At 41.0% G+C, this 16103-nt stretch overlaps 1 protein-coding gene across 5 annotated transcripts in view; it reads right to left on the bottom strand.

Moving 5' to 3' along the window:
- The window catches only part of RBL1 (RB transcriptional corepressor like 1), a 56926-nt gene extending 42788 nt beyond the window's left edge, over positions 1-14138 (bottom strand). For 2 of the 5 annotated variants that reach the window (XM_031028543.2, XM_081832824.1), the window contains exons 1-6: positions 13693-14138; positions 10177-10310; positions 1652-1852; positions 1177-1241; positions 946-1074; positions 674-834 (exon numbers count right to left, since the gene is read on the bottom strand). In XM_031028543.2, coding sequence (XP_030884403.2) covers positions 674-834; positions 946-1074; positions 1177-1241; positions 1652-1852; positions 10177-10310; positions 13693-13848 — 846 coding nt within the window. In that variant the 5' untranslated portion in view covers positions 13849-14138. The remainder of the gene's footprint in view (positions 1-673; positions 835-945; positions 1075-1176; positions 1242-1651; positions 1853-10176; positions 10311-13692) is intronic. The other 3 variants (XM_006733645.3, XM_081832826.1, XM_081832825.1) reach the window with 3 other exon arrangements.
- Between the last annotated feature and the right edge of the window lie 1965 nt (positions 14139-16103).

Raw genomic sequence — 16103 nt, 5'->3', positions numbered from 1 at the left:
AGAGGGGAACCACAGTGATGACCTAATCTAATCCCTCCCTTTTTTTTTCTTTTACCAAAGAGAAAACTCAAGTACTAGCTGGATTAAATGGCTCAATGTTGGGGAGGTAAGAAGTTGAGACCAAGAGGAACAAGCCATTTCATAAACATGGAAATAGCTAAGTAAATTACTGAGAAAAAAATCCAGAATGCATGCAGGTAGCCTGCAAGTGGCTACAAAACTATAAGATTTTCTGCTCTATTTATATGGAATTAAAGCTATGGTTGTTATACATCATCCCATCTTTAGTAAATAGTCAGAAGCTATTCAAAATTGTGGCAGTAAATTAATTTACCCCGACCTTCTGCTTTTCATGATTCTTTATCAGGCTTACTCCAATGTTCTGTTCCTTATAATTCTTTTATCAAAATCTCTTACAGCGGTCTCTGCCAGTGCATTTAATTGACAGTACATATAGTTGGTCACAATCTTTAACAGCTCAGTTTTGCGCATTACAAAAGATCATAGGGCGATTCTGCATCACAGCATTTTGCATCATGGCAGAGACTGAAACCTGGAAATCTCGACCCCGAGTCCTATAATGCTGAGAACTTGCTTAAAACATTGTTTTTTCCTTTGAGGCTTTCACTGCTGACCCTTAAAAATCTTAGCCATTCACTTATAAGTACAGTACCTTTCTGTCAAAGAGTTTTGAAATATATGGCTTAAAGTAGTGCTCCTTTATTCCTTTTGCTTCTACTAGAAGTCCATCATGCAGTTCACACAGTACAGCAATGATGCAGGGAGGCTCTTCAGAAGCCCTAAAGTCAGCAGTATGGAAGTCAGATGGTAAACCTAGTTTGATAAGGTATCAAGAGCAAAAGGAAATGGTTAGAAGAATATGGTCAACTTTTAAAACTTTTTAAAATACTGATGACCAGTTTTCAAAAGTAAATAATGTCTTACCTTTAAATGATGGATTCAGCAAGTCACGTCTATTTGGGCATATAATGGCATTGGCAAAAATCAGATCCAAGCAGCACAGAAGTAAATGGTAAGAATTTACCAAATCATCTCCAATCATACGAAAATTACCTTTATAAGAAAAAAAAAGACACAAAGACCAGAAACCTCTCATGTCAAATAACACCAAGTTCCCACAGCAGAAATGTAAAATTATTGAAAGTATCACCTTACCCTTAGTATAAACAAAGAGTGTCCAACAGAAATTAAAGAGATCCTTAACACTGCAAGGAATCCTCCTAGAAAGGAAAAAATGTACTTCTTAACAGACTAACTTGCTAAATATCACTCCACATTGTCATTTAAATTGAAACAGCAAATATAAATAACAAACAGTAAAGTCAAATTACATGTAAAATTCCATTCACAAAGGACAATTTATGGTTCATTAAATGGGCTTAAATAAATAAATCTTTCTAATCTGCATGAAATAATCAGACCATAAAAAATAAGTGGAAAAAAAAATAAGTGAAAATATTACCCTGAATTTCCAGATATAGTAATTATAAATGGGTTTTTTAAAAACTTAAATTTTTTTGCAAATGGATACTTCCGGTAAAAAGCAGACTTTTAAAAATGCAAATTTCCAAAGTTTATAGCATAATTTGTATTTTTTTAATGTCAATTATTTAACAATTAAGGGTCTTACCTCTGCTTCCTGCTTCGTGGGAACTTTGGTGGCTCTTCATATGGATTTTGAAATATATCTAAAAAAATTGGCTCAAATTTTTTGAAAATTACAGTAGACACCTCAAAATTTCTTTCTAGCCTTTCTATACGTTCACGAAATTCTTGTGGCAGGTTTGACATGTCCATCCACTTCTTCATTTTACTAAAAAACTGTATTAAACTAAACAAAAAAAAGCAACTATATTTATTTATTTATTTTAAAAAAGCAACTTTAAAGTGAGTCCATATAATGGACAAGTTAACATTTTATTTATGCCTATGAATCTTAAGAATCTTATTTAAAAAAAAAAAGAATCTTTACTTAAAAGCCTAAATTTATTAAAAAAAAAAAAAAAAGGCAACTGAAAAACTTCACTCCCAAGTACTATGAAATTACTCCAGCTCCCAGAATCACTATGGGAATATAGATTTTGAATTAGTAGTCATTACATAAATGTCTTCTCCTATGCATGAAGTGATGGTACCTATCTACTTCTTTTATTCCCTACAGCACCTAGACAATAATTTGTATATGTATTACAAAGTAAATGTCAACAGACTGAGTTCACAAAATTAGTTTGAGGACAGACAGAATCTCCCAAATAGTGGATTGTGGAAGTTGATCACAAAGCACCAGACAGTTTTAGTTTAGGAATACAATTCAAGTGTTTGTGTTCCAGTATGTGGTTCCACCATCAAATATAAATGAAGAAGGTAGTACATAACCAGAAAATCACTTAATAGATTATTATTCCACCTTTCTGGCTTATTCAATTATGGGTACATTTTTTATGTCCCCATGTTAGTATGGTCTTAGACTGAAAATCTGTAGTGTTAAAGTTCATTTAAGTGTCTAGCATTATATACAGAATGATAATTTTTTTTTTTTAAGATTTCATTTTTAAGTAATGTCTATATCCAACCTGAGGCTCGAACTTACAAACCTGAGATCAAGAATTGCATGCTTTATACTGACTGAACCGGCCAGGTGCCCCAGAATGATACTTTTTTTAAAAAGGTGATGGAAGACATCGTCAGCTAATTATCCATAGGTATTCAAACTCCAGATATGCTGATAGAAATCTGAGAATCTAAGAGTCTCTTTAAAAGATTCTTATCAATAACAGCAACAAGAATTTTTTTTGCCGGGATGCCTGGGTGGCTCAGATGGTTAAGCGTCTGCCTTCGGCTCAGGTCACGATCCCAGGGTCCTAGGATCGAGTCCCGCATCGGGCTCCCTGCTAGGAGGGAAGCCTGCTTCTCCCTCTGCTGCTGCCTCTCTCTATCTCTCTCTCTGACTCTCATGAATAAATAAATAAAACAAACAAAAAAATTAAAAAAAAAAAAAAAGAATTTTTTTTGCCTTATAGGGACTCCTTATAGGAGACTTTGTCTTGGAGGCAGGGATGCTCAGCATGTGAAATTCTTTCCTTTGTTTGAGGAATTCCCCAGTTTTGAATCTTGCTGTCTAATAGATAGATCAGCTTCACTGAAGTTAGGGTAAAGGAATAAAACCTGAGGTTCTTGATACATATTCGGGATTTTGAATCTGGAGCTGGTGGTGCAGAGAACTGAACAAGTGATAAATTCTTACAGGAGGATCAACAGCAATATTCAGCTATTAGGGACAAATACAGTGGCAACGTCCAGGGATGGCACTGCTGGCCACGTAAGTCCTGTCCTTGTTAGATGAATTCTTGTGATATGCTTTTTGGCTCTAGCCAGACTCATTTTGTTCCCTGATGTTTTCCAAGTCTATTTTCTCAAGTCATCCTAAAGACTTTGTCAGGTATTTGGGGCGCCTGGGTGGCTCAGTCATTGGGCATCTGCCTTTGGCTCAGGTCATGATCCCAGGGTCCTGGGATCGAACCCCGCATTGGGCTCCCTGCTCGGCAAGAAGCCTGCTTTTTCCTCTCCCTCTCCCCCTGCTTGTGTTCCCTCTCTTGCTGTGTCTCTCTCTGTCAAATAAATAAATGAAATCTTAAAAAAAAAAAAAAAAAGACTTTGTCAGGTATTCAATATCCTTTCAGTAAATTTCTTTTCTCTTTAAGTTAGCCAAAGTCAGTAGTTGGTATCTGTTTTTTATAAACAAGATGCTTGACTAATACATCCCCATATAAACCCACTGTATTTATTGCTATTCCTAGATTGCTGTTCTAACTTGGAACAAAGTACATCAGAATGTTTGGAAACAAAAAAAATTATAGCATTATTATTACTTCACCTATGAGTCTGATTTTTTAAAGTAAAATAAGCAGCAAAGTAAACTTCATAGCTTTCAAAACAATTCTGTTCATTGGAATTCTGTTGTAAAGAACACATTACGCCAGGGCGCCTGGGTGGCTCATTGGTTAAGTGTCTGCCTTCTGCTCAGGTCCTGATCCCAGGGTCCTAGGATCGAGCCCCAAGTCGGGTTCCCTGCTCGGTGGAGAGCCTGCTCCTTCCTCTCCTTCTGCCACCGCTCCCCCTCCCCCCCCACTCCACTCATGCTCTCTCGCTATCTCAAATAAATAAATAAAATCTTAAAAAAAAAAAAAAAGAATACTCCAATAAGCACATGAAAAGAAGCTCCACATCACTGGCCACTGGGGAAATAGAATATACCATTTCATGCCCACTAGAACGGCCATGATAAAAAAGAAAATAACATATTGGCAAGGATATGGGTGAAATGGAAGCCTCAAACTCTGCTGGTGTGAACGTAAACTCGTGTAGTCACTTTGGAAAACAATCTGACAGTTCCTCAAAAGATTAAACATAGAGTTCCCCTATGACCCAACAATTCCATTCATATATATATACCCAAGAGAAATGAAAATATATGTCTACACAAAAACTTGTACACAAATGTTCATAGCAGCATTATTCATAATAGCCAAAAGGTGGAAACAACTCAAGTATCCATCAACTAATAAGTGGATAAACAAAATGTGGTATATCCATGCAATGGAATATTATTCAGCCATAAAAAGGAATGAAGTACTGATAAATGCCAAGGGCTAGGAGGGAGAAGGAGCTATTGTTTAATTGTTATGAAATTTCAACTTGGGAAGCTGAAAAAATTCTGGAGATGATGGCGGTGATGGTTGCATGGCAATGTAAATGTATTTAATGTCACTGAAATCGGTTAGACGGTAAATTTTACATATATATATTGTTTAAAGATTCATTTATTGGGGCGCCTGGGTGGCTCAGTCCGTTAAGCGGCTGCTTTCGGCTCAGGTCATGATCCTGGGGTCTTGGGATTGAGCCCCACATCCGGCTCCCTGCTCAGCAGAGAGCCTGTTTCTCCCTCTCCATCTGCCTGTCACTCTGCCTACTTGTGCTCTCTCTCTGTCAAATAAATAAATAAAATCTTTAAAAAAAAAAAGATTCATTTATTCATTTATATATAGAGAGAGCACGTGCGCGCTCACGCACAGGTCGGGGGAGGGACAGAAGGAGAGAAGCACACTCACTGCTGAGCTGGGAGCCTGACACGGGGCCAGATCCCACAACCTGGAGATCACGACCTGAGCTGAAATCAACAGTCAGATGCCCAACTGACTGAGCCACCCAGTTGCCCGTATGTTATGTATATTTTACCACACACACACCCCGAAAACAAATATAGAGTAGGGATGGTAAATATGGGGAGTATGTCCCAATAGCAGCATACTACTGAATTTTAATGGTGCTCAAAAGATAAAAAAGAAAATCACTTTGTAAAAATTTTGTATCCTCAATGTTCCAATTAAAATGTATGAAAAATAATTTTTCATGAATGAAATATTCATTAGGTTCTATTATAATATGAAAATAATGAATGAATGTTACCTTGATTTAAATCATAAGTTACTGAAAAACTTGTGGAAAAATTACTTCTCAATACTTAAAACAATGAGATGCAGACAACTTCTTTATTAAATTAAAAATTCAAACTGTACAACAGATACTACTTTTTAATATTACACTTAATAGCAAAAGAAATTTTTAGTTGAAACTGTTTTTTTTTTTTTTTTAAAGATTTTATTTATTTATTTGTTAGAGAGAGAGAGCACAAGCAGGGACAGCGGCAGGCAGAGCAGGCAGAGGGAGAAACAGGCTCCCTTCTAGAAGGAGTGGCTGGGTCTTCAGGGACCCCCCACCCCCAATCAGGCTCCTTAAGGTAACATCAGCCATTTTTAGATTGGTTCTGTTATCATGCCTTCCCACTGGCCCCATGTGAGCCAAGGAAGTCCCACTGCCTGCCCTCTATCCTCGCCCAATTCTGCAGGTGGAGACTGGTAGTCTAGTATTCTTTTTGAGATACTATTTTCATTTTCGTGAGAATCTTTGTAATAATAAAATGGTACATTTCTACAAAAAAAAAAAAAGAAGCAGGCTCCCTGCTGAGCAAGGAGCCTGATGCGGGACTAGATCCCAGGCCCCTGGGATCATGAACTGAGCCGAAGGCAGACGGTTAACCAACTGAGCCACCAGGTGTCCCAGTTCAAACTTATTTTTAAGTTGGAAGTTGCTTTGGTTTTTTCGCAAACTGAAGCTGAATAATAAATACAGTTCAAAGCAGACATACTACTATTTATGGGTAGATACATATATAATACAGCATTGATGTGGGATGCTCTGCCACTTGCTAGGTATATCATCTTTGGGAAGTAATTTAAGCTCTAGGTGACTAGGTTTCCTTATCTGTAAAATGGGATTTATTTCATGAGATTAACTGTGAGGATTAAATGAATAAAGACAAGCAAACCCATAGCACATAGTAAGTGCCTAGCACACAGGTAAATACTCAATAAAAATCTGCTAGTTTTACATGTACATCTATAATCTGCACTTATTTGTTATTTTGCAGTATGATTTATTAGCAATATTTGATGGGTATTTTCCCTACCTATAAAGATCTTAAATAATCATTTAAAATTATACTTAGGGGTGCCTGGGTGGCTCAGTCGGTTAAGCAGCTGCCTTCGGCTCAGGTCATGATCCCAGGGTCCTGGGATCAAACCCCGCATCGGGCTCCCTGCTCATCGGAGAGCCTGCTTCTCCCTCTCCCTCTGCCTGCCACTCTGCCCACTTGTGCTCTCTATCTCTCTGTCAAATAAATAAATAAAATCTTTAAAATTATACTTAAAGTTGAAATTTTGCAAACAGCCCAAATTATTATAAATCAATGAAAATAACATCACTTGCAATTCTTTTTTATTTGTCTGAATGAACATGATGATACCAGTCTATGCTCGTTTAGTAGTTAAGAATCTGACACGCAAAAAAAATTTATATCAGTCTACATTTAAAAAATAGGTATCTTTTGACCCATCCGTACACTTTTAGGAATTTATCTACATTTATTTACATTCATCTGAAATACATTTCACAATGATCTGTTTGTAATCACAAAGAATTGGATAAATGGTCATCAATAAGGGGTTGGGTAAATATATGAAACATCCTTACATCTTAAGTCCTAGAGTGTGGAAGAGCTACTTACGGTGATATGGAAGAATTACCAGAATATAAAGTAAGAAAAGCAACTACAAAACAATACATATAGTATGATCTCATTTATGTTTTATTTATTTATTTTTTAAGATTTTATTTTAGGGGCGCCTGGGTGGCTCAGTTGGTTAAGCGACTGCCTTCGGCTTAGGTCATGATCCTGGAGTCCCGGGATCGAGTCCCACATCAGGCTCCCTGCTCAGCAGGGAGTCTGCTTCTCCCTCTGACCCTCCTCCCTCTCATGCTCTCTCTCATTCTCTCTCGCGCAAATAAATAAAATCTTAAAAAAAAAAAAAAAAGATTTTATTTTATTTATTTGACAGAGAGAAAGACAGCAAGAGAGGGAATACAAGCAGGCGGAGTGGGAGAGGGAGAAGCGGGCTTCCCGCTGAGCAGGGAGCCTGATGCAGGGCTCGATCCCAGGACCCTGGGATCATGACCTGAACCGAAGGCAGACGCTTAACGACTGAGCCACCCAGGTGCCCCTCACTTATGTTTTAAAAAAACAACTAAAATACTGAAAAACAGATTTTTTTTCTGCTTAAGAGTTTACTGGGGTGCCTGGCTGGCTTAGTCGGTGGAGCCTGTGACTCTTGATCTCAGGGTCGTAAGTTCAAGCCCTACACTGGGTGTGGAGCCTACTTAAAAAAAATATATATATATACATTGAGAGTAAACTGTTTAAGTGGTTAATTCTGGGGAGTGAAAAGAAAGGGACATCTTTATACTCTCAAACATTCTGTATTATTTGAAAGTTTGTGAACCTTTTTAAAAATTATGGTAAAAGTATATATAACATAAAATTTACTATTTTAACCATTTTTAAGTGTAAATTAAGTGGTATTAAGTACATTCCCATTGTGCAATCATAACCACCATCCATTTCCAGAATGTTTCATTATCTGAAATTTTTTTTTTTTTTAAGATTTTATTTATTTGACAGAGAGAGACACAGTGAGAGAGGGAACACAAGCAGGGGGAGTGGGAGAGGGAGAAGCAGGCCTCCCACCGAGCAGGGAGCCCGATGTGGGGCTCGATCCCAGGACTCGGGATCATGACCTGAGCTGAAGGCAGACGCTTAACGACTGAGCCACCCAGGCGCCCCCCATTATCTGAAATTTTTATCATGTGCTTATACTGCTCCAAATTTTAAGTTATTCTTTTTTTGTTCGGTTTCCCCAACAACCTAATATTATAAAGATTTTAAAATTTTATATGGTCAATGATGAGAAGCACTGATAGAAAAAAGTCAGATTATTTTATACTACAATGAAGAGGGAGGTTTTGCTCAATTAAAAAAATTACCTGAACTCCATCAATCTTAATTACACTTTTTTTTTTTTAAAGATTTTATTTATTTATTTGAGAGAGAGAAAGAGAGAATGAGAGACAGAGAGCATGAGAGGGAGGAGGGTCAGAGGGAGAAGCAGACTCCCTGCCAAACAGGGAGCCCGATGCGGGACTTGATCCCGGGACTCCAGGATCATGACCTGAGCCGAAGGCAGTCGCTTAACCGACTGAGCCACCCAGGTGCCCCTTAATTACACTTTCATTTTATTTTTATCATCAATGACAAAAACTGGTATTTATTAAAGTTTTTTTTTTTTAAAGATTTTATTTATTTATTTGAGAGAGAGAATGAGAGAGAGCATGAGAGGGGGGAGGGTCAGAGGGAGAAGCAGACTCCCTGCTGAGCAGGGAGCCCGATGCGGGACTCGATCCCAGGACTCCAGGATCATGACCTGAGCCGAAGGCAGTCGCTTAACCAACTGAGCCACCCAGGCGCCCTATTTATTAAAGTTTTAAACACTGTCTTGAATGTATTATTTTTCCACTTATGCAAACTAAAATTGTTCTGAGAGACTTTTTTTTTTTTAATTTAGCATGAACTGAAACTTAATTGATCTCCCTCGATAGGTCTTTTAAAGTTTGTCTTCTATGTTGAAAACCCAGGACAGCAAATTGACAACCACCTCAAATAGTTCTGTCATGGGTGAAAAACCCAGGAACAGATTACATTACCACCTATCCAAATCTGGATCACTCCATTTGTTTTGTATCCAGGCAAATAGTTCCATATGATTAATATTAGAGCAAGTAAAAGCTATAACTAAGACCCACTGATTGCTTATTTGTTGCACGGTAAAAAATATTAACTATACAGCAGAAAAACAGGACAACACGTTGAGCAGATACTCAAAATTAACACAAGCAAAGCACATGGATATCATGCCTCCAGATGTGATATAGTGAGGACACAAAATTATTTATGTAGTTTTCTATCTGGGGATGTATAACCTGCCTCTAATCATAAGAAAACATGAGACAAATCCAAAATGAGGACTAATCTATTAAAAAGGGGGTTGGGGGTGTTTGTGGACTATATTCTTGCTGTGGAAATATTCCTAATTAAAGGAAACTAAACAGATATGATAAGTGAAGATAGTCCCTAATCCTAGATTGGAATATTCTTTTAAAAAATTGCTATAAAGACCATTATTGGATCAACTAATAAAACTAGAATAGAGATGATAGATTATTGTATCAATGTTAACTTTGCTGAAGTTGATAACTGTGGTAGTTATCTAAATATACAATGAAGTATTTAGGGGTAAAGGGCTATAATGCATGCTACTTACTTCGAAATGGTTGAGGAAAAAAATATTATTTGAGAAAGATCAAATGACAAAGCAAATGGAATAAAGTGTTAATAATAGGTGAATTTGGGTCAAGGGTATATGGGTGTTCTTTGTGCTTTCCTTATTTTTGCAACTTTTCTAAAAGCTTGAAATTATTTCCAAATTTTAAAAAAATAATGAAAAAATTATAGATTAAAAAGATTAGTATAGAGGCCTCTGGCTGAAGTCAGAATTTGAGGAAGAAAGGCAATGGAAGAATATGAGAATTGGAAAGGGATACCTATAGGACAACAAACTTAAAATGGAATAGAGTTACACAGAAATTAAATTCTAAAAGTAAGTTTAGTATGTATAAAAGAGTGTTTGAAAAATCAAAGTGCTTTACCTTAGTTTAGCTGAACGCAGTATTCTGGTAAGTGAAACACAATTTCCTTCCATGATACCCTTCCCAACAGTGGGAATAATGCTTTTGCGGCATGCTACATATAATGAACATGCCAACCAGTGTATAACTTCTCCCTGGCAGGCAAAAGACAAAGAGCAAAATGAATATATTATGTTAAAATGTTTGAGTTCTAGAACCAGAAAAGATCTTAGAACTATATGGTCTTACTTTCATTATGTACATAACAGGCCAGAGCGGTGAAGATATTTGCCAAGGTCACAAAGCTTAGTTTTGCAGTAATGAGTATAAAACTCTTATTCTCAGTCCTGTGTAAGATGCTAAATCAGCATTAATCTAAAAATAGATCTCTCACCTACACCCCAAATCCAATATTATTGAAAGAGCTCTTAAAATTTCTTAGCATTAGCTTTCTTGATTTGAAAACACCAGTCATGGCCTTGATGATGCTTAAGTTCCTTTCCACCATTTCAGTTTTATGTTTCTTTTTTAACCAGTTTGACAGAGAAAGCAAAGAAGAGAGTAGAAAGTTGGCAAAGGAGTCACACATAAAAAGTTCATATCTATCTTGTACAACATAAAGAAGACCACCATCTTTGTGAGGTAAAAATTTGGGGATTTATCCAATCTTTAAAATAGTAAGTAAGCCTCTCTATTTCAGCAGATATCTCAATTTACAATGGTATAAAAAGGTAACATTTGGTAAATTCAACACTTGTCTGCTTTAGACTTCAGATATCGTCAAGCTAGAATCACTTCATGACTTTACCACTGAACTACTTATGTAATTTAAGGATTCAGAATTAGACACAAATCTTATAGCACAGTTCTGCAGAGCCTCTTTAAGACCAGTCTCTAAAAGAATAAAAACACTGAAAGATTTCTTGTAATAATCCAAAAGGGAAGGACAGAAATGGGTGACCACCAATAGAATTAAAACCCAGTGTTACTACCCTAATGTAGCGAGAAGTCTTATTTGCTCAAGGTATTAAATGAGGCATATAAGCTTGTGGTTGAGTATTTTTAGAAGCTTTGATTAACAAATTTTGGGGAATAGCATCCAAGTATTAGAGAGCTATTGGATACAGGTTACTAGATGAAAACACCATTAAGATAGAGAAAATTTAAGTACTGGTATTTTTGCCTTCCCCCCGCCCCCAAAAGTCAACTATATTATTTAAATTCTTTGATGCTAGACCTTAGAAGTAGAAAGATGGTTTCTGACCTCAAGTAATTCCAAATCTAGAGTGAAGAAAAGGAACAAATAATGGTTATCTTTAATTGTTGAGATATATGCTTTAAGAATTGAAGATAAAGTGTGAGAGAATATAGTAGAGTAACCGATTTTGAATAGAGGTCGGAGGATTCACAGAGGGAGACTTAAAATTGGTTAAATGGCGAATCACCAAAATGTAAGGGGAGAGGGAAAGGCAAGGGGGAAATGTAAGTGGAAGCTTGTCTGGTATACTGAGAGGGGTAGGAGCTGGGGAGAAGGCTTAAGAAAGAGTAGATATATGAAAATACCTACTCCAAGAGCCTTTCACCAAAACAAACCGAAGGGGAAAAAAAAAAAAAAGAAGAGGAAAATAAAAGACTTGGGACAGAATAAACAGTCACCAAATCTTAATTCACACATCTGTGCTTTCTAAATCAAACATTTAAGATGTCCTGATCAACTCCACCTAGTTGACTTAGTTCTTGAGACTTAGTTCTTCAATCTGCCTGTTGTAGGGAGTGAGGGAAAAGTTTCCAGGCAGAGGGAATGTCATGGAGAAAACATGCAAGTGGGAAGAAACTTGGTATATTCAAGAATTTGATGCGTGCCTGGGTGGGGCAGTTGGTTGAGCATCTGACTCCTGGTTTCCCCTCAGGTCATGATCTCAGGGTCCTGGGATCAAGTCCTGTACCTGGCTAACAGCACAGTCAGCTTGAGACTTTCTCTCTGCCCCTCCCCCACTGCGTGCTCTCTTTTTTCTCTCTAAACAGATAAATCTTTAAAATTTTTTTTGAAAGAGGTGCCTAGTTTAATGCCTTGACTACACTTTGCACTCAGTAAATGTTTATTCAATGACAGATCAAAAGAGGACTTGGGAAGTCAGAAACGCCTTCTCAGGCTTTTAAAAATTAGTTTGTTTTCATTGAGTGGCCATAATTCATAATCTCCCTCACTTTCCTATTCTTCGTTCAGCCCAGTCATGCCACCCATGGGTGCAGGTCGCTGCCCTTTATCCAGTCTACCCAGTCCTACCCCAGAGACATATAAGAGCGTCTCTTAGGGGCGCCTGGGTGGCTCAGATGGTTAAGCGTCTGCCTTCAGCTCCCGTCATGATCCCAAGGTCCTGGGATCGAGCCCCGCATCAGGCTTCTGGCTGAGCGGGGAGCCTGCTTCTCCCTCTGCCTCTCCCCCTGCTCATGCTATCTCTGTGTCTCAAATGAATAAATAAAATCTTTATTAAAAAAAAATAAGAGCGTCTCTTAGGTATTTTCCCTCTCAACACTCAACTCCAAATATCTAACTACATGACTCTGAACCCAGCAATTAATTATTTCACAGGGTGGCGAGTCAGTGAGTCCAGGCCCCTTGGATCATGCAGGAAAGCCTCTGAATTTAAGGCTACTGGAGTAGTATGCTGAAATAATCCCATCGCAATGCTACCTCTACACTGGATTCCTATAATTAGCAGAATGACCCTGGGCAGCACAGTCCTCTGGGCCTTGACATTACTACCCGGAAAGCAGGTATCATACTGCCCTGCCACGTTCACAGGGCTGCTGGGAGGACTCCACGCGAGAATGGTTGGGAAAAAAATCCAGCAATGACGGCCTACGCTTGTTTTATTCAGAGCCAGGAGCTGCGCTAAGAATCAAGATACTGAGACGGAGGAGGCTGGGGCTGAGCCCCACTTGCCGATGACGGCTTTCATCAAAGCGAGCAGCCCACACCTCCGCCCGCCGGGGTGACGCCGCAGGGTGGAGCGGTTCGAAGGCCCGGACTCCTCGGCCCCGCTCCACCACTAACCGCGCGCCCCTGGGCACGTAGCGTAGGCGCTCCCGTGGAACGGCGATCACAGCTCGGGTTCCCAGGGTTGTGGCGAGAACGGAGTGAGATGACATACTTAAAGGGCTGGGCGGTGGTGTCGGCACTACAATTCACTTCAGCTTTTACCATTCCGGCATTTGGTTTTTTAACAGATTTACGGGCGCTATCGTGATGTCTGCGGCGCTCGGCGGGAAGCGGGTCTGGAGTCTACGGGACCCCCGCGGGGCGTGCGACCGCGGACAAGCCGCTCCTCTTCCGGACTTCGGTTTCCCGCCTCAGAAAGAAAATGGGAAGACGGGTCTACACCCGCCCTTCCAGCTCCGCACTCGGCGGCGCCCGGCGGGGCAGCGACCCTTCCCGGTGGGGAAACTCCCACCGCCCCACAGGGTGGGGTAGGGGCGGGGCGGGGGTGGGGCCTGGCGGGGGTCGGTCCGGCCGCCCCACCTGCCGCCTCTCACCTCTAGGCTGTAGTTGCCCCGGATGGCGGTGAAGTCGTCCAGGGCTTCGGCCGCGCTCCCCTCGTCCAGGTTCAGCTCCTGGCACAGGGCCTGCAGCGCCTCCCCGGCCGCGGCGACCACCGCTGCCCCCTCAGCGTGGGGCTCGTCCTCGAACATCCCCTCAGGCCGCGGTCACAGCCCCCAGGCTCCTTTCTCCCTCCTGGGCGCGCTACCCACCAGCACCCGCGCCAAAGCGCGCGAAAGTCGGTGGCTTCAGAACGACGTCTCTCCGATGGTCTGCATCCGCGGGTCTCCTCAAAAAAGTCCGTTTCTCCTCCAGGGCACTCAGTGATCTCTCTCTGGAACTGTGATTAGAAAGTGGACCTCGGTTCCAGAAAAAAACCTGGGCTTGGTCCTTGGCGGGCAGCGGTGGGCACAGCCAGCGGAGTAAGTTGGTGCGGAAGGATCGGCAGCCGCGCGCAGAGTCTGCTGGGAATTGTAGTCCATATCCTGCTTTGACGCCCGCGGCGCCACCCTGGTCTCGCCAGGTCTTTGGTTTGGGCCGGGCTGCCTACTGCGAGGTGTCCTCGGTCATCTTAGGGAGAAGCCTCCTTTGTACCACTAACCCACGGGACTGCGTTTGTCACTGCCCCGCCAAACATAGTCTGAGACTTGCCCCTTGAGTTAGGAGACGGAGGCAGGAACAGAAAAAAGTGTCTCTGAGACAGCGGGAGGCCTCAGGACTCTGTCCCCTGCGCCCAGTGGGTGGTCTGTGGAATGATTGTAGGGTTGGTGAGGCAAACCAGGCTTGACCTGGGCTGAAAGCTCTGCAGTAATCAGCTCCCAGGAGCCTGGGAACCGTCCTGGGAAAGACCGTCATTCCAGGCTTGGGAATGGCCTGAGCATAAGCTTGAAGGCATGGAACTGGTCTCCAAACCTACCCTTCTGCTCCACTGAAACCCCTTCTCCGGGAAGAGCCAGAGTGATCCAGAGCATGTCACCCCTTCATTCAAAATCTTTCAGTAGATTCCTCTTGCCCTTAAAATAGTATCCAAACTCCTTTTGATGGCCCACAGGGCCCCTGTGATCTGGCCTCACCTCCTTGCCCCCACCCAAGTGTATAATAAGGTGCAGCTTCACTGCTTTGTTTTGGAACCTTGAAAATGCCAAGCTGCCAAGCTAGTTCTTGCCTCAAGGCCTTTCTCACATGCTGATCAAACGGACCCAAATACTCTATACCAGGTCTTTGGTTATCTGGCTTCTCCTTGTCATTCAAGTTCAAATAAGTGTTACCTTCTCAGGCCCTTCCTGAGCACTAAAGTAGCTGACCCACCCCCCACAACACTCCATTTCATTGTCTTCATAATGCCATATCACTATCTGAAATTATCTTGTTTATTCACTGGCTCTTCCTACTAAAATGAGAGTTGCAAGAGAGCAGGGGCCTTTTTTCCTGTTCACTGTATTAGAAGTTTAGATTAGTGCCTGGCTCATAGTTGGCACTCAGTACTTAACAAAGTATGTTTGAAAAGTTACAAAGAGCCCACTGATGCTTGGATGAGGGAAGGAGTCACCAGAGATGAAAATGGAAGACAGGTCAAGGTAGGTTGCAAAGGACCTCCTATACTTCACTAAAAGCCTAGACATTATCAGTGGGGGTTTTAATGAAAGGAAATGATGAATGAGCAATAATGTTCTGGGACGGTCCCTCTGGCTACAGTGGGACACATAGATTGGATGAGGTAGAGACTAGAGGTATGGAGATGGTAGGGGCTGCTCCAGCATTGAAAGGAGCCAGTCTGGAGGGAGGTCTCTTAGAACTGAATGGGGCACTGCTAGAGAGGGAAGAGTCCCCAACAACAGGAGTTTTCATCTAGGTCAAGAGGGTGAAAGGTGATGCTGTTAACTAGAATGGGAGTAGAAGCAGAAGGATGAGATCAGTTCCAGAGCGTTGTGTTTGGGATGCCTGCAGGAAGTTTAAGAGGAGTCTGTTGGATCCTGGAAGGTAGCCCCTCTCTCCTCTCTCCTGGCAATTTCCCAGTCTTCTACATTGTCCACACTTGGAGAGGGGTGGGACTTGGGGAACCAGGTGCAAGCTGGGTCTCAAATGAGTAAAGACTCAAACTCCTCTCACCCTCCAAATTCAAAATCAAACTGAAACACCCATGTGGCACTTCCAACTCTTCTTCCTTCTAGAAGCTACTACTGCAGTTGACTTTAGGACCATCTCATTATTTTCTGGGGAGATGTTGGCACATAGTGTCTGCACAGAGACTCTCCTCCCATTAGTTTTTATTTACTTAGAGGATTGGTATGGGTAGTTGAGGGGAGGTCTATCTCCCATGCCAAGGGGTCTGTAACAGGGTTTATCATCCTTCCTCCTTTTTTCCCTGTCAGCAAAGAAAGGTCAGGATTAGTGGAGATAACATGGG

Source organism: Leptonychotes weddellii, chromosome 10 (genome assembly GCF_054177405.1).
Source record: "Leptonychotes weddellii isolate Sample4059 chromosome 10, ASM5417740v2, whole genome shotgun sequence".
In the NCBI taxonomy this organism is placed as follows: domain Eukaryota; kingdom Metazoa; phylum Chordata; class Mammalia; order Carnivora; family Phocidae; genus Leptonychotes; species Leptonychotes weddellii.
Note: the sequence above shows the minus strand (reverse complement) of the source record. Positions and strands in the feature narration are given on the sequence as shown.